Source organism: Parasteatoda tepidariorum, chromosome 5, assembly GCF_982258835.1.
Source record: "Parasteatoda tepidariorum strain Cologne lab strain chromosome 5, Ptep-v5.0, whole genome shotgun sequence".
In the NCBI taxonomy this organism is placed as follows: domain Eukaryota; kingdom Metazoa; phylum Arthropoda; class Arachnida; order Araneae; family Theridiidae; genus Parasteatoda; species Parasteatoda tepidariorum.
Window position 1 is genome coordinate 36,046,474 of NC_141759.1, and position 26,599 is coordinate 36,073,072.

A 26,599-nucleotide genomic window follows, 5' to 3' on the forward strand; every position below is an offset into this window, starting at 1 on the left:
GATAGCCTCCTTGGTAAGGGGGTTGGACCCATGTTCAGAAAGTCGTCAGTTCGATCGACACCGGGCGAAGAGTCCCGGTGCACAATATGGTGACTGGTGTAAGTTAAATCTGTCGAGATCACAAATTTCATATCCAAGTTACGATAACGAATCAATACCCTTGAGATACTGTATCAGAGATAGATCGTGCTCTGGTTTAGGTCCAAATTATGATCTGCCGATGGATGGTGTGTGAATGCGTCCTCCCTGTAAAACGAGCTGTGACGTGTCAGTGTCAGAGAAGTTGAATTCTTGACCATAGATGGCACCACTAAAGAAATAAGAAGCTACGCACCCCTCTGCCTTAAAATAGGCTTGCCAGTATTGACAAATGGCATGGGACAACAACAACAATATAATATTTGGCTATCTAATTGGAGGCAGGACTTACTTTAGTTTTGCAAACACCTATCGTTTTATGATTGATGCTAATACATTTATATATTTATTAAAATAATTTATGTGTAGTGGCAGTCAAATTATTAAATTAAAGTATACACTTCGTCACATATTTAATTACAACATCTTTGATCTGGTGAGATTTGGCAGCTACTTAATAACTAGTATTAATTCTTTTAATAATTTTCTTCTAATATTAAATATTACTTTTAATTTTGAAGACATCGGTATTAAATTGAAATAAATTTTTTATCAAGTGATTAATTACGGTGTTTATTGTTTTATGAATAATTGAGTGCGCAACAGATATTATCCAGCGAGCTTGTTGATTCAAATCAGCTTGTTACCACTGCTTATAGCAATACTTTTGAGTAGTAATAGCTTACGTTAATAACTAGTCAAAAAGTCTATATGAAATCAGAGAAATACAAGTAAAACAAAATTCTGTTTAATATCCAGCGATTATTTTTTTTTAATATATGAAGAGCTTATTGGATGAGGAAATTTTCAGGGGCTTATTAATCAGGGAATATAAAGTAAAATGATCCCATCAACATGAGCATGCTCAGAATAGTTTATGCTTTCACTTGAATTTTGACACATCTAATCCACATCTTACTCGGTTGGAAGTTAAGAAAAAAACATTATTGCTATGGAGAGAGCCTGTTTGCATCAAGTGCACGCTAAATGGATGCCAAGTTCCAAGCATGAACAAATGCATCACCACCTACATGAGAAAGCCTCCACAGGGTTTCTTATAAGTAGTCTGCGCAGATTATTTAAAAACCGAACCACTTGTGCGCATGAACCCAAATACTATTTTAAAAGTACTTGAGAGAAATTTATCATATACATATATTTGAGAATTGAATCTGTAGTGGTTGACAAGTGAATAAAACAAACCAATTATATTCATAAATTAAAAAAACTTTTAGACATATATTTGCTACCACTTTCTAATTTTAAATATAAGTCATATTAATTGGTTTACCTTAAAAGCCACCCCATAGACTGCAGACACGCCAACATAATCAAAAATAACGGTAAATAACTAATTTTTGCAAATATTTGACTATTTTTGCTTGCTTCTTAAAAGGTACAGCATGACTTAAATTCTAGCTAGATCATGTAATTTGGCAAGGTACCTGCCCGCGCAAGCGGGCACTAGACCTCTGATCTGTGATATGCCCTAGGGCGACTGAGACTAATGACATTGGAAATGAGGACGGGAAATTTGGAGGAGTACGAGGCAGTAACGGCTCGAGATATCTGCATATGTAGTTCAAATCATGATAACATAAAAGAATTAGTTGGGGATAAAGATATGAAAATTGGCAAAATAAGTAATGAATAATTAAGAAATTTATGTACAAATATTAAAGTACAAGTCTGATAAAAATTAAAGGCAAATATAATAAACTATTTACAATATGTACAAGTAGTATCCTCTGATAATACGACGACCCGGCCGTCCCGGTACTCCACCGCTCGTGCCGGGTTGCTCGTCGTTCTAGTATTAAAACCTACAGCTTGCCCGGTTGGGACCCTATTTAAAAAACAAGGTTGCTCTTGCCCCGGGTTCGCCGTAGGCCTTGTGTCATGACTGTGTTTAGTTTGTGTGTGTATTCCTATCTATTGTATCTACGTGAGAGTGTTCCGTCTGATAATAGGAAACTTAAGTTCAATAAGGTGGTGAATTATATAAGCCTACAAATTATTTAGAAATAGTGGTGGATAAAAATTTTCCAAATTGTATTTATTAAACCACGAATCACAATTAATTAACTACCACTTTGAAATACATATTTGCTGACCGGAGCATGTTGACATCTCTGAGACTGCTGAACTCAAACTGTCTTTTATTTTAACTTTTTATACTATTTCATGATGTATGGGATATGGGCCTTCTGCACGGCCCAGGTGCCCAACTTTTTACAAATAAAGAAAGAAAGAAAGAATTGGTTTACCTTCATAATGGTCTGATCGGACTACCTATAAAAAAGCGTGAGGAGGCTTTCAGTTATGGGAGGCGTTTTAAACGACGTAGCTTGGCCTTCTTTTGTGCAGAGATGCCAACTACTCCGGATACGCCAAAATAATTAAAAATGCGGTAAATATATACAAACAAAATTTTGCAAATATTTGACTATATTTGCTTGCTTTTTAAAAGACACAGCATGTTGCAACTAAGTGCAGAGATGCCAGCTTGCTCCGGACAGCAAATATATATTTTAAAGTGGTAGTTTATCAATTGTGATTCTTGGTTTAAAAAATTCAATGCAGTAGATTTTTATCCACCACTATTTTTAAATAATTCGTAGGCCTATAGAATATTGTCATGCTACACCTTTTATAAAGCAAGCAAAAATAGTCGAATATTTATAAAATTTGCTTTGTAGTTATTTACCGTTTTTTAATTATTTTGGCGAGTCCGGAGCAGTTGACATCTCTGTAAGTGGTGAATTGTTTAGAAATAGTGGTGGATAAAAAACACTATTGGTAAAATACCACTTTACGAAATATTAGTGTGAAATAATATTAAAAAATAATGGTAAAGTTACCTTCTTCTGGCAAAATGACGGGCAACATACAAGAAAAAGTTGACAAGGCAAAGGCACAGACTGAACACCATCTTCGACCGATTCTTTCCATGAAAAGCCACGTAGAGAAATGTGCTGGTACTTCCACCAATGAAACAAGAAAAAAGTTGAAAAACTGATTTCCTGCCAAGTTTTTCACATTCATTTGAAGACCAAAGTACGGGATAGAATTTCCTATCCTTAATAAAAAAGAAAATGAAGTTAATTCTATCAGTCTAAAAAATAAATATTACTCACATATAGAGACGTGATGAACAAAATTGTTGTAAATATTAATGATCTTATTAACTTTTATAACTAGAAATAATTTTTTAGAAGACAAATGTTTCGAAATTTTGATTGCTTACAATGCATTTTTGCCAATTTTTATTAGTTCCGAGGTTGCAATTCCCAAATCGATATGCAATTGTAAACACGATATTACGACTTGGCAGTATGGATACTTTATTTTAATCTGTCTTCAGAAAACATATATTTATTAAAACTACCACTACTTATTAATAATTAAAAGTGATTGCGCACTCGGAAAGTTGTGATGGTACCAGGAAATTTACCTTTCTCGATAGTAAGGTAATATTGAAATGATATTTTGCCGGTTTTTAATGTTTTCTTTATTATTATCAGTCCTGTTTAAAATACTATTTAATAAGTTTAAAAACTTGCGTTTATATAAATGATTCATTTTGTGTGATGTTGGACAAAATCATTTAAAATTAATATAAAAATCTGACAATTAAAATTAAATTAATGAATTTTACTCTCACTTAAAACATAAAAATGAATTACTATGGAGAATCCGCAATAATTCGCAGCTATTAACACGTTGCTTGCCCGTCTGGCCAAACGGTAAATAACTTCAAACTATATTTGCAAATATTAGACAGATTTTTGCTAGTTTTTGAAGAGGTTTAGCTGACATATAAGAAAAAAGTTGTGAATTTTATAAGCCAGCGAATTGTTTAGTAATAGTGGTGGATAAAAATCTACTAAATTGAATTTATTAAACTAAGAATTACATTAATAAACTACTATTTGAAAATATTCATTCGCTGTCCGGAGCAAGTTGGCATCTCTGCGAATATAAATAAAACTATTTTTGTCTGTTCTATATTACATTAATTTCTTCAAATCATTTTAGTAACGATAATAACATAAAAAAATTAAAAATTTTCTCGAATTATGTGTTTCGAATAATCTTGGCTTCTCCGGTCACCGGTGACACCCGTGGCGCTACGAATAAACTCAGTGTTGGTCACCGGTGATCCCCATGGCATTCAGCGTGTTAATGTATCTATAAAAATAATAGGAAGAGTTTGTGTGCTTGTCTTTCCTAAAATTCTACACTAGGATCCTGAAACCAATATAAATTTGATAGCTACTTTTTAAATATAAAATGCTCAAACAGTGATTTTTGTGAAGCTTCTGTGCATCGTAAGCCACAGCGTATTTTACCAACAAAGCGTTCTAGATTTTTTCCGACAGAGAAAAGCTTATTTATTTTTATTTTTTCAATTTAGACATATATATGGAGCAGTCCCGCCCCCCTCATTTGAATTACGGACTGCGTAAAAAAAATAAAATAGACGATTTATCCTTTCACTTCAAGTGCAGAGAATGAAAAATAGTTTCTCAATCAATCTTAGAACTGCTTTTTTTTCGTGACGTCATTGCAATGCTATCTGACTTTTAAAAAAAAGAACTGTTAAAAATATAACTCTTATAATATAATGTTTAAATAATGACCCCGGATAACTAGACGATAATTTAAGCTACGAAATCAGACACGAAAACGTACTTTCGCTCAAAATATAGACGATAACTGCAATCTGGGAAATATGGTTTGGTTAGGAGAGCGGTGTGAACTTCGAACCTCTTAATGTCACTTTTACTTTTCATATATTTATCTACATCTCGAGAACTTTATAAGCGAATTTTAAAAGAAATTTCACAAACAATTATAAAATTCTTTATTTTACAGATAATTAATTCCTAGCAAAAAAGCAATTTTAAATAATTATTTATTATTTTTTATTATTTTATTTAATAATAGTCGAAAAACTCTCGTGTTGTAAGGTATACGCACAATTTGAAAAATGTAATTTTATTTAACGAAATGCAAAATTTAGCAGGAATTGTAGAATAATATCTAAGATTTCAAATCTTGAATATCTGACTTTCTTAATTGCGGCTACCCCTTATAATTTGAGGGTTAGAAATCAAACATCGCAGAATAAAACGTATGCTTGTTTAGAGAAAGTGCGTTTTTGAGTTTGATTCCGCAAATTAAAATAACATCTACCCTTTTTTTTTTTTTTTGCACACTGAACAATTTTAATGAGCAATTTACGAATTCTGAAACGAATTTGTAAAATATACTTATTTAGAAGAAAGTGAACAAATATTAATTACTCACCAACATAGTGTGACAAGCAAGAACCTTTTGCGAAGAGTAGGATATCTAAAGAAGTCTTTTGGGGAATTGACTTCGCCATTTGCTTGTAATTTTTTCTTCTCACCCAGTTTCTAAAATAACAATTGCAACAAATTGAAATTGAAGAAAAAAACAATAAAGACAAATAACATCCTGTAAATTTGATAAAACATGGGATTTTAGAACATATGGGGAAATGACCAACCCTAACTTCTTCATTTTCAAACATTTATTTAGTTTACGAGCACTAAATATTGCATAATGGTACCAATTAAAATTCTGTGTTGTTTTCTGCATAGTAGCCAATGCAAGTGAAATCAGGGAAAGATGTGATATAATTTTCATCCCGAAAATAACGTCACATTTATCACTACTGTAAGCTCTCTCCTCCTGTGCCTATGTTGTTAACATGTACATTAACATAACATATAAAAAAGTTGAATTATTATGTAAGACTAAAGTACACTAAAACACTTTTATTGAAACGTTGTAAAACGAACGTTGGCAACGAAACTGAAACAAACATTTACATTTTAACACCTTTACGTACACCACTGTATGCTACATTTTTATTAAAGCATATCTTATATGATAGTTTTACCCAGTAACAGCCGCCACAAAATGTGTTTTTTAGACCCCCCTAGTATGTAATCGTAAATCTGAAAAGGTTACAAAATTGGAAAAGTCAAATTCTCAAGTATTCTTAATTTTTATTTTCAGTAACCTCACGGTAATGTAATAAAATGTGTACAAAGTGTAAGATATTATTGAAAGAGTTCTAAAATTTTTCCATGAATTTTGATGCTTGTTGCTGTTTCAGTGTGAGTAAAGTAAATATTGATTTACGTTAATCACGTTTAGCTCCGCAGGTGAAAACACTAAAGGCTCGTTGACACCCTCAGAAACAGATCGGTTTTGACCGAAAAAAACCAGTTCTTCCTACTAGTTTTCTTAAACACATTCTGGAAAGATTTCTTGGAAGATATAATTTGAAAAGTTGAGATTGCTTTTAATATTTACGTTCGAAAGTCATGCTCAAAGGCTGAAGAGACAATTATGCCTGCCAACTCTTTCCGAAAATGAGTTTTCCAAGTGGTAGTAAAACAATTACCGCAAAAACAATCTTACTCGTAATAATAATTAGATATTGACGAGATTGTAATCCGCTATAATAGTCTATATATTTCTGCTATGTATTTGTTGTAATTATTTATACGTAGTGGTGATCAAGCTCATTTATAATCATAAAAACAGAGATGCCAACTGCTCCGGACATGCCATAATAATTAATTAAAAAAAACGGTAAATAACTACAAAGTAAATTTGCAAATATTTGACTATTTTTGTTTGCTTTTTTAAAGGTACAGCATGACATTAGTACCATAAAGTGATGAAATATATAAGCCTTCGAATTATTTAGAAATAGTGCTGGGTAAAAACCTGATAAATTGAATTTATTAAATCAAGAATCGCAATTAAATAAACTACCACTCGAAAATATTTAGTCGCTGTCCGGAGCAAGTTGGCATCTCTGTGATTATTATTATTTAAAAAGTTTAATGGATTAACATGAGTTCCGTCATCTTTCAAGACAATCACAGATTTCCAGTAAAGTTTTTTTTAATTTTCAATAGCCATCATTCCAGTCGCCCAAGGCGTCATCTTCCATGAAGGTGTGGAGTGTCCGTTTCGCGGACAGGTACACCGAGTACTTTACTAGTCTAAATGCATTCACTTTAAGTTGTGAACTAAAAGAAGAAAGCTAGAAATCGTAGATCTTTGTATTTTCTTAAAACTGACTTTTGAATTTTATTAATCACATGTTTTACCAATACCTTCTACACAAGAGAAGGCCTCATCACGTTCGACCGTAAACAGGAAATTTGATCCTTTAGTAGTCCAAGCGTAATGACATCTTTCGTATTTTCCATCACTGCTCAACTTAGTAGCCCGAACAAAGCGACATCTTTCTTTTTTCTCTCCATCGACTGTGCAGTTTATGTTCGTTACCTCCGACTACTAAATTGATCCGTGCTGAGGCCTTCTTTGTTCTAGGAGGTGTTGGTGTTACAATTTTTAGCCGCTCGTGGCATTCTTGGATATTACTATGCATTTACTCAATTTAGTTTTATTTTATGAGCTTGAATTTGCGTTATATCTTTCCTTACTGTTCCCTTTGAATCTAATTATTTAAGATGAAGAATCAGATAAATAATTTCCTATCAATTTGATTTTTGTATTTAAGGTGGTAATGAATCTCATAAATTTATTTTAAATTCTTGGAGTTATAAATTTGTTAAGATTTTGACCACCACTAAATGAAAATAAATCACTCTTATATAAAAGCATAAGTTATCAGAGATGCCAACTTGCACCGGACAGCAAATATATATTTTAAAGTGGTTAGTTATCAATTGTGGTTTAATAAATTCAATTTAGTAGATTTTTATCCGCCACTATTTCTAAATAATTCGTAGGCTTATATAATTCACCACTTTCTATTACTAATGTCATGCTATACCTTTTAAAAAGCAAGCAAAAATAGTCAAATATTTGCAAAATTTACATTGTAGTTATTTGCCGTTATTTAAATTATTTTGGCGTGTCCGGAGCCGTTGGCATCTCTGAGTTATAGAATCGAATGCGAGTATTCTCACTTAGATGAATTGGTAAGAGCCCCTCGCGGGGCTGAAGCTAAGATAACTACCTCATATCAGGATGAATCGAATGCGAGTGTAGGTTATAGCAGTTGTGAAAAATCTATTTTTTCCCCACAATTGCAATTAAATTATTGTTCCATTACCACTAGCAAAATGAAGAGTTAATCGGAAAGAGTTAATGTTTATAGGTTCTCTTGCAAATGGGGTGAATTTTGTTCGAATCTATCCGATGGCTGGTCGATTCGAATTTCGCTCCCGGCTCACAACCGACCACAGTGCTGACGTAAAATATCCTCAGTGGTAGACGGATATTGGGTTTGAGTCCCCTTGCCGTCAGGCTAACAGTCGAAGGTTTTCGTTCTTTTCCTCTCCATGTAACATAAATGCGGTTTTAGTCCCATCAAAAAGTCCTCCACGAAGGCAAAATTTTGCCCAATGCTTGATCCAGAAGTTCCCCTGTCTTCTGGATCGGGTTCAAAACTACAAGGCGACGGAGTTGAACACTAGTAGTCGCAAATCGAAAATTGGGTCGGCTGTTCAACGACTTGTATAAAATCAAATAGAAAATCAAAAGTAAAACGCTGAAGCATTACTACAAGAAACAGATTAATTATTTAAGAAAACACAACTGTCATACGATAAAATTAAAAAGTTGTTCATAAAGTAATAATAAATACATGGAATAGTATAATAACAAACCTGAATCTTTTGTAAAAGTTGATTTCCTTCATGAGCAGTTTTTCCATTCATTTTGCTGATTTTACCCATAATTTCAGCTGCTTCTTCATATTTTTCACGGGAAATCAACCAACTTGGAGATTCAGGAAGAACCCTGTAAGAAGAAAGCTGATTTTTATTTCTCATAAAAAAGGCTCTTTCATTATTGAGCCATGTTAAAGGGGATAATTTGCAGATGCATTATCCTTTTACCTTATCTATATAACAAAATTGAGATATGGAGACTTAGACGGAGTCATACCGATAAGCAAAAATTTATTTGTTTTAATAAGGGGGGGGGGGCTAATGGAGCTGTACAACAGCAAGTCACGACAAAATAGGGGCATTAGGCAGTAATTACAAGTAAAACTTTTAAGGGGGGACAACACAGTAAAATGTTCAAAAAATGAAGAAAAAAATTTGCTGATACTTTAATCCTTTTTTTATTATTGTGTCAAATATTGTTCATAAGCAACATGCGACGCATTCCGCTCTTTGGCAAGCATCAACATGTGAACCTGTGGGCTTACTAGAATAATGTATTTGCTTATTCCTATCAAAACATTGACCTCTTTTTGCGGCTGGGTTCTCTCTTATTAGGTTTGAAGATGATAAGCTCGCTCTCCACGTAGTTTAAATATACGTGGTTTAAAAACTTCCAAGTATCAAGAAGTTTTAATAAATAAAGTCTTACTAGTTTTAATTCTTAAATTGATTTCTCCTGAACAATTTCAAAATGTTCTTTGTCATTATACAGTGTTCCTGAGGTCTGTAAATTTTTTTAAAGTGGTAGAAAAAGTGATATAAATCGAGATATTTTAAGCTGTCAATAAATATTTAATTTTAAGGAAAAATGCTTAGGCGCAAAAAATAACTCGGGAATAATTTTGTATTTCTGAAATGAAAAATCGATTTAAGCCTTTTTCAGTAGTCTTGAAAATTTTTAACTACCGCTCATGTATTTTTTTCAGGTTGATGAAACCCTGTTATATTACCTCAAGATTAGCGATGCCAACTGCTCCGGATACGCTAAAGTAATAATTAAAAAAAATGCAAATAACTACAAAGTAAATTTTGAAAATATTTTACTATTATTGCTTGCTTTTTAAAAGATATGGCATTACATATGCTCTCTAAAGTGGTGAATTATATAAGCCTACGAATTATTTAGAAATAGTGGCTGATAAAAATCTACTAAATTGAATTTATTAAACCAAGAATCGCAATTAATAAACTACCACTTTAAAATATATATTTGCTGTACGGAGCAAGTTGGCATCTCGGCAAGCTCTTCAAGTGTACAAAATCTTCTCAAAAAATTATGTCGCAGTTTCTTGAAAATTTATATTCGGATAAATAATATGCAGTTCGTTCACAGGTTGGAATAATTTGCAACTGCCTATTGCGTATTCTTGATTTTCGTACTCCTTCCTTATTTGAAAAGCGATGAACTAAATCTGTTGTGATTCAATTCCTGAGCAGAATTAATGTTCTTTTTCCCGAGTTAATAGTTAAATGTGAACACCTGCTTATGTGAAAGTATTTCTCACGAGTTTGACTCATCTTTATATTGAGCAAGGCCACATGAATTAAAAAAAGTGAATAAATATGCGCAAAAAAGCTGTTAGCGCAGGTGGTTATTCAATTTATTTATTTAATTTAATGCCTCGACCCGTCATATGTTCAAAACATATCTATTAAATGTCAGATGCATTGTTAACATATCAGTTACTATGTTAAATTGTTAATGCTAAATTTTGAAAAAGAAACTGTAATAAATGCTTAACTCATTGAGAAAAGTTATAAACATGACAAAAAAATATAAAAATCTGGTAAAATATCTTACATTTTCAAAAGAACAGATTAAAAAAGCTCAGATAAAACTTAAATTTATTACAATTAAATTAAATCTTTAATTTAATTTAATACAATTAAATTAACAATCAGTGAAAAAAAAAAGAACATAGTGACGTGCTTGCATAACTAATGAAGAAAAGTTCGCAGAATTAATAAATAAATAAATAAAATAAACAAATTAAATAAAAACAATGGAAAAGTTGTGCTTACTTTTGATAAGATTAAAATCATTGATTGGTGTTTTAAGTACTAAAAGCAATCTTAATGACTTCAGCAAAAATCAACACAAATTAAGCGCAAATAAAAGTGCAGAAATGGGCATATTACATATTTCGCTTCTATAAACAAGAACCTTTCTCATTACCCAAACATAAAATGACAGTAGAAAAGTAAAGAGACAAAAACGTACAAAATGGCTTAACAAGTATGAATTGAGGGAAAGCTGTAACGAGAAAAAGAAAATGGTTATAAGAAACAAGTTTGTGTAAGTTTAACGGGAACCCCAAGATTAAATTAGAATAGATTTTCAAATATTGAAGAAGGATGAAATAATAGAAAAATATTTAAATGGATTATTACTATATTTTAAAATATGGAATGACTTCCAGGAATCAAAGTCGGTAAATGAAGAGCGGTGTTTATTGATTTCAGCAGAAGAAAATTCAAAGTGGGGATAGTTTATAAACCAAATTTCAAACTAAGTAGTTCAAAATGGTGTAAACTTTTTTTTAAAATCTTACTATTCAAATGCTTTTTTTAACGTTTCTGAATAAAACGATTTTAAAAGAATTAAATTATTACATTATGCAGGAAATCAGCTTTGGATAAATAAGTTTTATAATTGTGCGCAAAATCTTTTATGTAACTTTAAATATTTCCAGCTTCATTATATTCCTTTTGATCAAATATGTTAATATGAAGCATGATTGAATCGTCTTTTCCGCATGTCAATATGAAATGCAACGAAAAGACAACAACTGCGCATACATAAAAATTTCTTACTGAACAAACTTATTATTAAAGAATTTCTTTAGAAAGTTCATTTTTGCATTTGATCATTAGTGTTCAATCTGATTTAAGAAATGCAGCTGAATAATATCAGGTTAATGACATGGATATCAAGATTGTTGTCAATTACAATTATTGAAATGTTGGCAAAGTTTTAAATTTTTAAATTGGCGCTTCAATGGTCAAATCCAAACTTCGGTACTGTAAAAGTGGTAGACGATACTAAGTAAAAATGTCAAAATCTTTCATAGGTATTCTTCTTAAAAAATTAAGCCATACCGATTTTATTTTGTTTTATTGTATAACTGTCGTTCAGCAGCCGACCCGATTTTCGGATTTACGACTACTAATGTTCAACGCCATAGCCTTGAAATTTTGAACCCAATCCAGAAGACAAGGGAACTCCTGGATCAGGTATTGGGTGAAATTTGTCTTCGCGAAGGACCTTTTGATGAAACAAACCGCATTTGCTTTACTTGGAGAGGAAAAGAACGAAAACCTCCCACGGTTAGCGTGATGGCAAAGGGACTCTAACCCACTATCCGTCTACCACTTAGTATATTTTATGTCAGCGTTGTGGGTGCAGGCCGAATACAGAATTCGTATCTACCAGCCAGCGCTAGGATTCGAACCCGATTCACCTTATTGGAAGGCGAACGCTTTATCCCCTGAGCCATCATGGCTCTGCCAAGATGATTGACAAGTTTTACTGATCTGCAGTGGCTTAAGGGATAAAACGTTTGCTTCCCAAATCAGTGACCCTGGTTCGAATACCAGCGGTGGCCGGTTTATACGAATTCTGCTCCCATGTAAAACATTCATAGTCGTGGACAGATTATAGGTTAGAATCCCTCTCCGTCTGACAAATTGTGTGTTTTTGTTGTTTTCCTTTCGATGTAACGCAAATGCGGATTTGTTCCATTGAAAAGTCCTCCATTAAGGTCCTGTACTTGATCGGTAAGCTCCCTGGTCTTCTGGGTTGGGATCAAACTTAGAAGGCGACCGAGTTGAACATTGACAGTCGTAAACTCAGAATTGGGTCGGTTGTTCAACCCTGATTATGAAATAAAATAAATCTATTTAACAACTGATGTTTTGAATTTTAGAGACTTCCAGTCGAATTTTCAAAAATTTGGGTTCATAATTGAGGCTGAAAATATCAATCAGTGTTATAAGGTTTTATAAAATTCTTAATGGTGATAATTGACAATTATTACACACTATCATAAAAAGATTGCAGACACTTTCGAAATTTTTCAACCCACTCTAATAAATAAACTCGATAATTTCTAATTTTTTTTAAAAAATTTTTCAACAAAAAAATCTGTAAGTAGGGTGAAAATTTTTTCAGATTTGCTTAATATAATGTAATGTTAAAATGTTTGACTTAATTATTTATGCTAACTTTCTTGTGATTAAAAACGTTTAATGTAATAGATTGTTGTATGAAAGTTCAACATCATCACATGTATTTTTTAGCTAAATACAGCCAGCGACTTGTGTATGGCTGCCAAAACTAAAAATATTTCATTTTCCGAATTATTTATAGAGATTTTTTTAAAAATAATTTTGTAGCAAGTTCTATGAGGAAAAAAAGTTTAAAATATACGTTTTCTTCCAAAAGCTTAAAATATACGCTGTATTCCGCCAAAAGTTTTAAGTATACGATGTATTCCCGAAAAAGTTTATAATGCTGTATTCCTGAAAAGGTTTAAAATATACGCTGCAAGAAGACTTTTTTTGTAAGTACAGCAGATTTTTATTTTTGATGTAATAATTTAAAATAAAAATTAAAGAAATTTGGACCCAGTGTTTTTACTTACTTCCAATATACAAGAAGACAAAGTGCAGCTGTGGATGTTACAATGCTTAGATGTATCCAATTTCTGGTTAAGTAGGCAACTAAGGGTAAGAGGCAAAGACCCATTGTCCAGGAAGTCGTGGATATACCGTTCATTCTTGCTCGTATACCTGGGCTAACTAATTCCAGCACTGAATCAAAAATAAGTAAACATAAATACACATCAAAGTAAAGGAAACAAATCAATTTTATTTTGCTGTAAAACATGTTTCACATAAAACTTATTTTGCGTGATTTACCCTACTCATATGTGATGGTTATCATAGCATCAGCCCCGCTAGGGGCTCTAACTAATTCATCTGAGTGGAAATAAATAATAAATCGCCGAGGCGCAACTGAAAGGTGAAAGTTGGGGCTCAGTATCTTTTACTGAGAGAAAATTAAAATGAAGTAGTGAGATTGAACAAACAAGTTTAAGAGACAGAAGAGATTTTGTGGCAGACTGCCTCGCCTCCCTTCGAGGTATTACCCCCGAGCTTCTCAGGTGCACAGTAGCCATATAGCCTTAGAGAAAAGGAGAAATACATAATAAATGCGCGAAATTATTATGTTTACAGCTATTTACAAAATTTACGGGACAACACTCCGTCGGATAGGAAGCGTGATTGACCCTCCAACATTTGAGCTTTTTGGGATACTGTTATACTTTTTCCAGTGGTAGTGAATTAAAGCAGCTATTTTTAGAATAAGTCGAATCCCGTGAAAGACATGAATGTTCTTTCTTTCTCTGTACTATCTGTCTTTACTGTGGGAGCAACGTTGGCCCACCTAATATGGTGCCCTTGAAATCTGTCCTGAAATCGGCCAACAAATCTGCCCTTTAGATGCTTGTATGAAGAAGGGTCATTCTCTAGGTGAGTATTGGGGAAAAAATTTCATTTCTGACTTTTTAATCGAAAAAAATCTTTTAAATATGTACTCTTTAGTGATATTCTAGTAAAAACTGATCGTTATGAATTTTCTTATTTACAACTTAACTAAAGCTGGTTTTAAGACTACGAGTAACACCTAGTTTAAAAAGAAAAAACAGGTAAGACTATTTTACTTCTTCTACTTTTTTTTCTTTTTACCTGATGCAACTGAACTACAGTCAATTTTAGAGCTACAATGATTAACCCATTCGAGTAGAGATGCTAAAAGAGGACGTATTAAATGCCAACCATACGAACACGTCCACTATAAAAGGCTTAGTCCATCTAGATGCATGAAATGTACGGATGATCATTACTCGCTTCAGTGTTTTAAAAAGATAGGTCCTCATCACTGAAAAGTGCTAATTGTAACGGAAACCATACTGAAAACTTCTTAGGGTGCCTTTCTCTCCCCAAGAAAACCACCAGCAAAAAAAAAAAAACCACTTTAACTCCTACTTATAGACTTATTGAAATTTTTCAAGAACTGATTCAAGGTATAATTTATCTATATTCATCAATTATGTTCTTCATTTTTCAAAAATCAATTATTGTACATATCAAATCATGTTATATCTTTATTTTGAATTAAAGTCTACAATCAATATTTCTAATGTTATGTAAAAACGTCAATTTGTCATATTGAATTTTTCATTGTTTTATTATTTCACAAGCAAACGGCTTGATTTTTTTTATGGCTACCACAATGTATTCGAATGAACTTCAATGTATGTCATAATTAAATATGTGCTAGTTAAAATATAGAAATTTAATTAGTGAAATATGTATCAATTTATGTTAATATTTATTTATGTCAACTTACGTATATATAAACTGCTGTTTGTAGAAAATGCAACACCATGAAGGAATCATCAGAATCAAATGAAATTCGCAGCAAATGTCAATTATAGGATATTATGCAAATTAATAAAGTTTCAGAGCCATCGCGCGTGCGTGGCGCGCGCAGCGCCCTCTGAATTGATGCTGAAAGCGTATAAATAAAGTGCTGTAGCGGGACGTTGAAAATAGTCTATGATTATTTGTTAGTGGCAAACGTTTAGTGAGACCTGAGTATGCCTCCACGACGGAAGAATAAGAAATTCAAGCAACTTACGGAGTTTGAACGAGGGAGGATAATCGGCCTTCGAGAAGGAGGATTTTCCTATCGCGCAATAGCAGCTCGTATGCAGCGGAACAGTTCCACAGTGATGCGAGTTTGGAAGCAGTGGACCGACGAGCACCGAACAACTCGAAAAACAGGCACTGGACGACAGAAGGTGACGTCAGAGCGCGATGATCGACACCTGCTCCGCATGGCGGTGAATGATCGCACAGCTTCCTCCAGGCAGCTGGCAGCACATTGGTCTACTGCTACAGGTGTACAATTGTCGGCTTCGTCAATTCGTCGTCGTCTGCTGCGCCGTGGATTGCGTGCAAGGGTGCCATTATACAGGATTCATCTCACGGCGGATCATCGACGGCTGCGTCGGCAGTGGGCTCTTGAGCACAGAGACTGGCGAGCTGATTGGCACCAAGTTGTCTTTTTAGATGAATCACGCTTCAATTTGTGGACCCATGATGGCCGTGTTCGTGTTAGACGTTATGCCGGTCAACGCTGCCTTCCTGAGTGTATTATTGAACGACATAGTGGTCGAACACCCGGAGTTATGGTCTGGGGTGCGATTTCGTATCATGGACGATCCAATTTGATACGAATTGAGGGTAATCTCAATAGCAACAGATACGTCCGTGAAGTGCTACAGCCCGAAGTCGTTCCTTTCCTTCAAGGCATCCCTGGAGCTATCTTTCAGCAGGATAATGCACGCCCACATGTTGCGCGGACTGTTAGAGACTTCTGTTCAGCACAACGCATGCAACTTCTTCCTTGGCCTGCTTATTCGCCGGATATGTCGCCTATTGAGCACGTGTGGGATATGGTTGGTCGGCGTCTCACTCGTGATCCGCGTCCTGCAGTTTCCAAAGACGAACTTTGGTTGCGCATACAAGCGATATGGAATTCTCTTCCTCAAGCAGATATTCAACATCTGTTTGACTCCATGCCACGTCGTATAGCAGCACTTATTGCAGCGCGTGGTGGCTGCACCAAATACTGATTTCGGACGCTTAATTTGTTTCTTTTGTTTTGAAAATTTCATCATTTATTTGTATCAGTACAAGTCGTTTCTGCATTAAATTTCATTTGATTCTGATGATTCTTTCATGGTGTTGCATTTTCTACAAACAGCAGTTTATGTCAAATTATGTTTATATTTATATATGTCAACTTAGATTCGATGAATCAGATATTGAAATGTTATATTTACTCAAGCAAAGTGCTTGTTTTTCTATTAGCTACCACATCGACTGCTAAATTCAAAATGTTATTACTATAAATTTTCTGTAAATTTCTAGATGTATGGGATAGGGGCCGCTAAGAGGCCCAGGTGCCCAATTTTTGTAAATAAAAGTAAAGTAAGTAAGTTCAAGAACTGAGAGAAGTTTTACTAAACAATGAAGTTAACCAATTAATACCTAAAACCAAAAAGTAATTAACGTGGTTAAAGCGCCAATGCATGAAATAGGTAGTTCATATTTGTTTGCTACAAGCAGCTGTGTCATTCTGGTACTTGCCTCTTTGGTTTTTACTTTCGATCTAAATATTTATATCATTGATTGATTGCGGTAGATAGAACTACCTTAATACTAAAATAAATACTAATAATGAAATTTGTTTTTTACCACTCTTTTTTTTTGGAAAAGGAACTATTCAATCATGAGGACTCAGTACTCAAATGGGTTGAAAATTGTTCCACAACTTCAACCAAAAATGATCAATATACCAATACCAATAATTAAAAAAGCAAATTATGTTGGTCTCATAATCAATTGCTAACTCACCTGCATTGATCATACCAAAAGCACAATAGATAAAGCAAATGCAGCAATAATCAGAATATGTCACCTAAACTAAAGAAGCAAGCTATAGTAATGATCCGCCCAATACCATCACCTCCTACATCAAGAAGCCTCCACACGGTCTTTTATAAGTAGTCCGCGCAGACTGTTTAAAAAGTGAACCAGTTGTGCGCATGAACCCAAAATCTTTTATAAAAGTAATTGAGAGAAATTTATCTTATATATTTGAGAATTGAATATGTAGTGGTTGACAAGTGAATAAGGCAAACCAATAATATTCATAATAAAATAAATTTTTAGTCATATATTTGCTACCACTTTCTTATTTTAACTATATTCTGTAATAAATGACTCGTTCGGTAAGTGGATATCCTTGACAGTGGCTGATCGGCCTACCTGTAAAAAACCGTGTGGAGGCTTTCCGTAATAGGAGGCGTTGCCAATACTTACCTATGCCTCCCCTATCTGGACAACGATACCTCAACATATACTGAAGAAATTAAACCAATGCCAAAATAAGATCAATAGAAAAATAACCTGTGCAAGATAGTTCATCAGGAATACCAATATACATGCGGACGTCGAAATAACAACTCTATAGCAGCATATAGGCAAGCTAAACGCAGATTTTTTCGATAAAGCCATAGAATGTAAAACATCAAATTTCAATGCAATCTTTAAATTTGAAAATTATAGCAAAGATTAAAACTACAGACCAAGAGCTGCACATTTCACCTCCGACGCCTCATATTATAACTGTCAAAACAAATTATTGCATCAACATTTCTGAAAATAACGTTTCCTCATGCTGATACAACTCTGGACAACTCCAACTTCAAACAAACGTAGTTTAGAGCAAGATGCTCATTTTATTTTTTGATTCCTTTTTAGTTATTCAAGCAAAGTGCTTTGAAACATTCATAAAAGCAACTCCACTGCCTGCTTAACTCAATGCTCAACCAAAACAGAGATAAAATTCCAGATGAATGGGGTAGAGGTCGCTCCGCGGCCGAGGTGCCCAATAAAATCAAAACACTAGGACTAGGACTCAAATGGGTTGAAACTCTTTTTCAGAAATTGCTCGATATTGAACTGTCAGTGAACAACTAGACTAATCTGTGATGGTTTTTTTCTCTTTTAACACGCGTAGGCTATTTTGTGTTTATATGACCCTCAATATATAACTTTCCGTATCGATCAATAGCTCTTCGCGCCAAAAGCCGAAATTTTTGTAGGTTACGATTTTTTCAAGTTAATAGAAATATGTCTTGTATCTTTAACACGTTCACGCCGGGAAAAGTGAAAATACTGGTACGGGAAAAGTGAAAATACTGGTAGAAGAACTATTTCAATATTAGATAATATTCGGGAGGAGTTAATCTATTCTCAACAATAACAATTCACTGTAAGGAAATTTATCACGGCGAAGAAGCAATTCAATATAAAAATTGCATCCGTTAAAAACAATTGATAGCTATGATTTTTTATTATTCCCGAAAAAAAACTAAAAAATGAAATTATTTGGTACCAGTTCTTACTCCGGTGAGCTGCCACGATGAGACAATCTAGCGCATAGATTCTCAACCTTTTTAACGTTGCCGCCCCCTTAAGGAGCAAAAAGCATTTCAACGCCCCCTTCGTGAAAATCTAGTTATTTAGAGCATGGGGATGGAGGGAGGTGTGCTGAATTATAGGAAGCAACATCTTTAAGCAATTTTTACGCTTTAAATTTGCTTGGTTTTTTTTAAAAAAATAATGTGTACATTAACTCGATAATTTTCTTATGGCAAGTAAACGCAGTCTATTTGTTATGATCAAAATAAATACGTTTAAGGAAAAAAAAATACAACAAAGAAACCTATGCTTAAAAAATGATTTATTCTTAATTAGATAAGTAAAAAAACATCCAAAATATTTTTTTAACCGTAAAAAGAAGTATCAACGAAACATTCAAGTAACTATGTTGGTGGGATAAACCAATTTCTTAACAGTCGGTTCAATACTTTTAGTGAGATGAAGACGCAAATACACTCGCTGCACAATTTCTAGTCGATTTCTCCTTTTTGTGACAAGATCTGTAGCAGCACTGAATCCACGTTCTATAAGTTAGGAGGAAGGAATGGCAATAAAAAAAATTTTAATGGTAGTCTACAGTCCAGGATAGAGACGACTGACGTTACCTTCAAGCAAAACTTCTGTGAGACGATCACCACTTCAAATTTGCATTAGTTAAAAGTTCGACCAAATCTGAACCTCTGCTGTTTCAATATTCACAAAAGTGTTCAGAACCCATAAACCCATTGAGGCACTTCTAGGGAACAAAACATCTTTAAAACGGTCGGAAAAGCCCATGTGCAAAGAGTTAACGTGTTGACAATATTCTTGTGCATCATCAGAGCGAATTTCTCTTGCTTGGATGAACTCATTCCAACCAAAATTCTGCTTCCACAAAATGAGCTTTTTTAAGAAGGCAGAAATAACTGATTTTGTAGGGATCAAATTGAGCTCGTTGTCTTGAAGATGTAAATTATTACCCTTAAATTTTTCAGATAAATCTGACAAAGTCTTTCTTAAATTCCAACAATCTGTCTCTCAGAGTTACATCTCTGTTTCCGAAGAACTCAAGCATAGAGTCGAAAAGATTCCAATGCCTATTGAGACAGACGCTTTTGGAAAACCAGCTAATCTCGGCGTATAGTAGCAAGCGATTGAATTCTTCATTGTTCTTCTTACACAGCTGTCTGAATGATCAATCGTAGGGAGCATTACTGTGAATTTTGTTCACAGCAGACATGGTATATTGCAATGATTTATGCCAACGGTCGCTGAGATTTTTTTCTACTAAATGCTATCTGTGAATCACGTAGTGAACAGCTAAAAATATCTGGTACCTCCCTTTCCAAAAGGGCGATATCGGCCCCCATTGCAGCAGCCTATCAGTGGCAATAGACATAATATTCGCAAAAGGATTGTTTTTCTCTGTAAAATGGTCTTTGACAGTATTAAAAATAGATTTACCTTTGATATCTACAATCAAGCTTCTTGGAAAAAGCGTATCTTGAATAATTTTTATTACCTTTACAAACCGGACCTATGCCTACAGTAGAGCCTACATTACCTGGCAAGGTTGATTCATCAACTTGAAGGGAAAATTCGTTGGATATCAAATGTTTGCATAAAGAAATTTCAACGTCTTCGGCCATCTCAACATTTGGTCACTGCACTGTATCGTTGCTTATGGGATATTTTTTTATCACAGTGGATGCAGCTGGATGGTGTAAAACTATTTCTAAAACTTCCTTGACAACCGGCAGTATTAACTCTGCTCCGATGGTATGAGCTTTCCCAAATTTAGCAATAAATTTTGATATATTATAAGAAGCTATCAAACCATCGTCGCATTTTTGTGATGAGGTTGCTAGTAACCCTGAGACCGAAGATGCCTTCAGAAACATGAAAAAAGATGTTCATGAAAAATGACAAATCTTTATTTTGTTTGTCAGGATGCGTTTTTTCTCAAATGCTCCTGCTAACGGTAAGATTTCATTACCTCATTAGATAAAACTTTATTATTAAGTAAACACATGGGTAGTTGAGAGTTCAACAATGATTGAACAAATCCCAACTTCAAGAACGTGGCACTGTATTAATGACACTTCCTTTAGTTAACCGATATTGCTGGTGGCAGCAAAATACAAAGCCTAAAAGAAAATCAACTATTTCTCAAAATTAATAAGTAATTTATGATAAAAATTAATTCGTGCACGTGCCTGGTCAAGTAAACTATGAGATCTAATCGAAACTGGAGATAAAACCGTAAGGAAGCTAACGAAAACCATCATAAGAAACACGGGTCAAAACAAAAATTCATACTGAAAGCGCATGCACTTCAATTTCCACCAAATGACTTGAATGAGTCAGAGGCAAAAACTACTGACTCATGCGCTAAACTGTGTGGCTCGGATCGGAGAATAGGTGTCCTATAAGTTCGTTTTATTGCTGGTACAAATGGCGTATCGGATAATCTTTATTTATTATATTAATTTAATCTTTTCTTTTCTTTAATATTAATTTTAGATCAATTTTATTTATAAAATAAATCTTAATTTAATAACTTTTTTTGTTTTAAAATTGAATTTAAATGACAAAACATGCTCATCGCCCTCCTACCGCCCAAAGCATACCCAACGCCCCCCTACCGCCCAAAACAAGTTCACCGCCCCAACGCATTCTCCCAACGTCCCCAGGGGGGCGGTATCGCCCCCGTTGAGAACCAATGATCTAGCGTGATCCACCGGTGGGTAACCCCGCGTGAACGTGTTAAATAAATTTCCGGATAAGTAGTCAGGACTGTTAACTTAGAGCATTTTTTGAGAAAATTTCTTCTAGTGGTAGCCAAGTTTATGTTTCAGTATGTGATTCATTGTGCTTTAAATTTCACTTACAATTATTTTATACCCCACCCACCACATGTAATTTATTCAAAATTATGTATCAAACTCCACTTAGATCAGTATATTCGATTATATTTATATCAAACGCCTCTTTTGCTGGTGGTTTGAAATGTGGATAAAATTACCATCTTCAATTATCTTCAATTTTAATTATCAACCAATCTAGAAAATGTTTGCAAACAGCGTAGAAGTTGGCAACTCTGAGTATCAGATCACAAGCAGCCCTAATCAAGCCTAGTTGATTGTCTAACCATATAGATAAATCATTGTAAAGATAAAAAATAATTTTTGATACTTACGAATGATAAAACCAGTTGTATATATTGTAGACATAGTAGTGCCGTTAACTCCCCTTAAGAAGAGGAATAGACCAAAAAAAGGGCTCAGAACAGATCCTATTTCGGTTACGGCTACTACTAATGCGAGACATAAGAATGTCGGTTTACGTCCCCACCTAGAAAGAACAATTATAATGTCATACCTACCAACTTTTACACATTTGGCGTAAAATTTTATATCTATTTTTAAAGTGGTAGTAAAATGTATGCTTTTATTACATTTATAAACTTAATGTTTAATCTTTTTGACCACCACTATTTTTAATATAATTAAGCATATATATATATAAATATGTATTACTGTGTTGGAAGTTTGTATAGGCTTTTCCAAAATACAGTTTATATTTCTACCTAAAATTGTTATTTAAATAACATTTTACTGCCACTGGGGAAAATCATCCTCGAAAGGATTAAAAGTTGGCAGGTATGTAATGTAATTCAATACAGCAAACCTTTCCCTTAAATTAAAAACTGTTTAAAAAAGCCGTTAAACAAAAATTGAACGAGTTGTACGTATAATATTTATTGCGTTCCAGTTAGGAATTTCTTTTTTTCCTTCTAACTTTAAAAGTAATTACAAAGTTTGAAAAAGATGGTACTGCTGAATTAAAAATCCACTAACAATATTTTCAGCTGAGCATTTGTTCATTTTTTACTTAGACTGCGTCCCTTTTTTTTTAACTACCTTTGTTTCAGCAAAGGGTGGTTTATATGGAAACATTGTTTTATGTATTTGTTTATTGTTTCATTTTACAACCTCCGGTTTTCTTTCATGCGTATTACGTCACAACTGTAAAAGCCAATTTTTGAAAATTACGTCTACTCGCTATCTTGGGGTGATATATCCGATTTGATTAAAAAAAAAAAAATTCTATTTCGTTTCAAAACAAGTGCATTTTGCCATGGTTGCAGTTAACTCTAACGCGTAATTTTAAAGGTTCATCTTTGTGAGATATAGCATTTTTAGGAATGAAAATCCAACAAATCTTTGAAAAGTTATAAGGATGATCCGTTTTTTTCCTCTTTTTTTTGCTGATTAAACATGCTTTACAAAAAACATTATAAAAATAAACTTTTTGTAAACCATTTGAAACTATTTAAATGATACTATCAGTTTTTTTTAAAATTTTTTTTAATAATAATAGTAATATGTTCGTTAACCGACGTGCTGGCCACAACCTTATCTAATTAAAGAATGCAAACAGAAGTTTGCAAAATATAAAAAAAGGGCTATTAACGTAAATTTATGATAGGATTATAAGGATTATTATTGAAAAAACGACTATTCATGTATAAAAAAATAGTTGGAGACTCAATTTACAATTTTTATTTATTATCTCTTCAATTATTCAATCGTATATAACACTACATTTCATATTACTCATATGCAAATATTATTTACATTAGTTTTTAATAGTAAACTGAAAAACGTTTAACATAAAAAATATGCTCAATTTAATTACTTTCAACAAAATTTTATAAGTCAGAACTTTTAGGATATTAAGTCACCTGAGGCAATCCTGCTTTGCGCCGCTTTGTAAAAAAGTACTTTTTGTAGTAGCGAAATTCAAGTTAATTTTATTTTAATATTTTTCACTGAAAATAATTTTTCCGCTCTTACATGTCAAAAATTCTAAGTATCATATGAAATAAAACTTTGTTACGTCCCGCAGTGGACTGATCGTTAAGACACGGTTCCCAGTAGATCACCGAAGTCAAGCATCACTGGCTGCGGTCAGTGTGCGGGTGGGTGACCACTTGGATCAGTCTGCGTAGGAACCGAGGGTGTGCGGTATTGGTCCTCGTTAAACTGTGCTACCGTAAAGTGCTCGACTTCGCGCGCAGGTCGTCGGGCTACTGAAGCGGGGGTGCCACCCCCTCCGCAGAGGATCAAAATTGTGATGGCATGTCTTCGGATCATCCTCCGGGATGTTTCCCAGACCGTCGCCAATAGCCCATTGTGCAGCTCTAGTGCGACGTAAATTAACAACAACAACAACAACAAAACTTTGTTACAGTTATCTTTTGGTAACAGCTGATTGCTAAAAGCGTCTAGTTATTATGTATTAACATACTGCGGCTGGCTGAACTACCTCGTTTCTTTAAAATAATATAACTACTAACTAATCAACTTTTTTCAGAGTACCTATCCATGTATGGATATCTGCTCTTTCATCTAAATTGGATAATATGTGGTGGAAGGGAAGGGAGGTGCTGCGTTAACATTAAGTTAAATCTCAGAATGAACAATAATTGATAAAATCAAGTCTGAGTCATACATAAAAATAAGTCGCAAGTTGATACATAATAAAGGGAACAAATTGAAGATAAAGATAAAGAAAGAATATTTACATTATTTACAAATTTACAAAAGGGGGAAGACTCCCTGTGCACTCTCTCGCCTCCCACCGGTATAGCCGGGCTTCATTGGTGCAGAGAACACAGTTTGTCTAGGAAAATAATATAAAATACTTCAGCTACTACTTATTATTTTTTTTCGTAAAATAAAACCATTTTTATTAATTTTTGTTTTTGAAGTTTCCTAAAGAATCCGCTAGGCAAAGATTGGTTAACATGGGAAACATATTTTGCTCCCATTTAACCTATTTATAAACGCTACAACAGCATATTGCCAGCAATATCTTAACGTTTATCTTTCTCACATAGGTAGATAAAAATTATAGTAAGAATATTTACTTGTCAGACATAAATCCATAAAGTGGTGTTCCAATAACATCACCGATGAAAACTAAACTAAGAACAAGACTGGCATAATGAGCATTTCCACATACCATATCCCACTGAAAAAAATTATTAAAAATATAGGAGATAAGTTACAAAAATAAACTTTATTTTTCTTTTTAAAAAAAGTAATCTTTATGATGCAAATGCTTAGTCTCCAGCATACGAAATTCGAGAGAAATAATTTTCTCACTGTTTGGGAACTGAAATCCAGCAGATTTTGTAAATTTTGTTTTCATATCTCCAGATTACGATCGTAGAGATACCAACGCTTCCCACTTTTTTTTTAAAAAAAAAAAAAGATTTTCTAGTGGTAAAAAAATTAACTTATTTTTAGTTTAGTATTTTTTTAAAATAATTGTTTTACCACTACAAGTCAAAAATTCAAAATATCAATGCAAATGCGACTTAAAATTAGATGCCTTCTTTAAATCATCATCTGCATATATATTAAACGCCTCCTGCAAGGTTTTTTTTATGGGTAGTCCGATCAGACCACTATGAAAGTAAACCAGTTTACGAAAGATAGTCATTTAACGGAAAATCTAGTAAAAATAAGAAAGTGGTAACAAATATATGTCTAAAAATTTGTTTAATTTATGATTATGATTGGTTCGTTTTATTTACTTGTCTACCACTACAGATTCAATTCTCAAATATATATGGTAAATTACTCTCAGTCTCTTTTTACAATAAAATTTGGGTTCATGCGCACAACAGGTTCACTTTTTAAAAAGTCTGCGCAGACTACCTATAAGAAACCGTGTGGAGGCTTTCTGATGTAGGAGGTGATGGGTGGGTCCACAGGCCGTGCGTCTATATTTCCATTGTTATAATTTTATTTTAATGTTTTTGCCGTTCAATTACTAGATTATATGCCAAGCAATGTCATTATATTATCTCCTTGTGTCATACCAGATCTGATCTTACATATTCTCATTCGATAAGTTTTATTTAAATGTTTGCAGAAATCAGAGCAATAATTTTTGAAGTCACATTCCACTATCACTTCAGGGATGCCAACTTGCTTCTCTTTGTAAAAAAAAGTATTTTCTAGTGGTAACGAAATTTAAGTAACTTTTTGTTAATTATTATCATGCTAAGTAATTTTTCCATCTCTACAAATTCAAAGTATCATATGAAATACAACCTTATTTAAGTTACATAGTGGTGATTCTTTTAAAAAGTAAGCGTAACTATCCTAATTCTACAAGTTTCACCATTTAATTCGCTACCAATCTATTAAAATTTTTGCAGAAACCGGAGCAGTTGGCCTCCCTGCCACTAGGGAAAAAATATTTTTTGAAAGAGCCAAAGTTTGCAAGCATGATATCATTTTAACAATAATTTAGACATTACGAGCTTCAAGCGAGTAATTTTTTACATTTCGTATCAGCTACAGTTAATAAAAGTTATTAAGCATTTCTAATAAGTTATTTATAAATTGAACCCTTCCAAGAAATACTTAAGATACGTTGTTGTGAGATGGAGATTTAAAATAATAATTGCGTTGTTGTTATGAAAAAATAATATCTAAATCCTATTTGAAGGAATTTATGACGCAAAAAATATGTCACCGTGACTTCTGTTTTATGTAATTGAAAATGTGTTTGAATTAACCGTTAAAGTACAGGAATAACATCTTTTCGAGTTGACAGCACATGTC

The 26,599-nt window shown here is 33.5% G+C and overlaps 1 protein-coding gene across 6 annotated transcripts in view; it reads right to left on the reverse strand.

The window, feature by feature from the left end:
* LOC107452446 (carcinine transporter) overlaps positions 1-26,599 on the reverse strand; it is a 95,409-nt gene that overhangs the window by 8,803 nt on the left and 60,007 nt on the right. For all 6 annotated transcript variants that reach the window (XM_043041840.3, XM_043041844.3, XM_043041842.3 and 3 more), the window contains exons 3-8: positions 24,889-24,992; positions 22,153-22,307; positions 13,535-13,703; positions 8,829-8,961; positions 5,452-5,561; positions 3,000-3,217 (exon numbers count right to left, since the gene is read on the reverse strand). In XM_043041840.3, the coding sequence (XP_042897774.1) occupies positions 3,000-3,217; positions 5,452-5,561; positions 8,829-8,961; positions 13,535-13,703; positions 22,153-22,307; positions 24,889-24,992 (889 nt within the window). The remainder of the gene's footprint in view (positions 1-2,999; positions 3,218-5,451; positions 5,562-8,828; positions 8,962-13,534; positions 13,704-22,152; positions 22,308-24,888; positions 24,993-26,599) is intronic.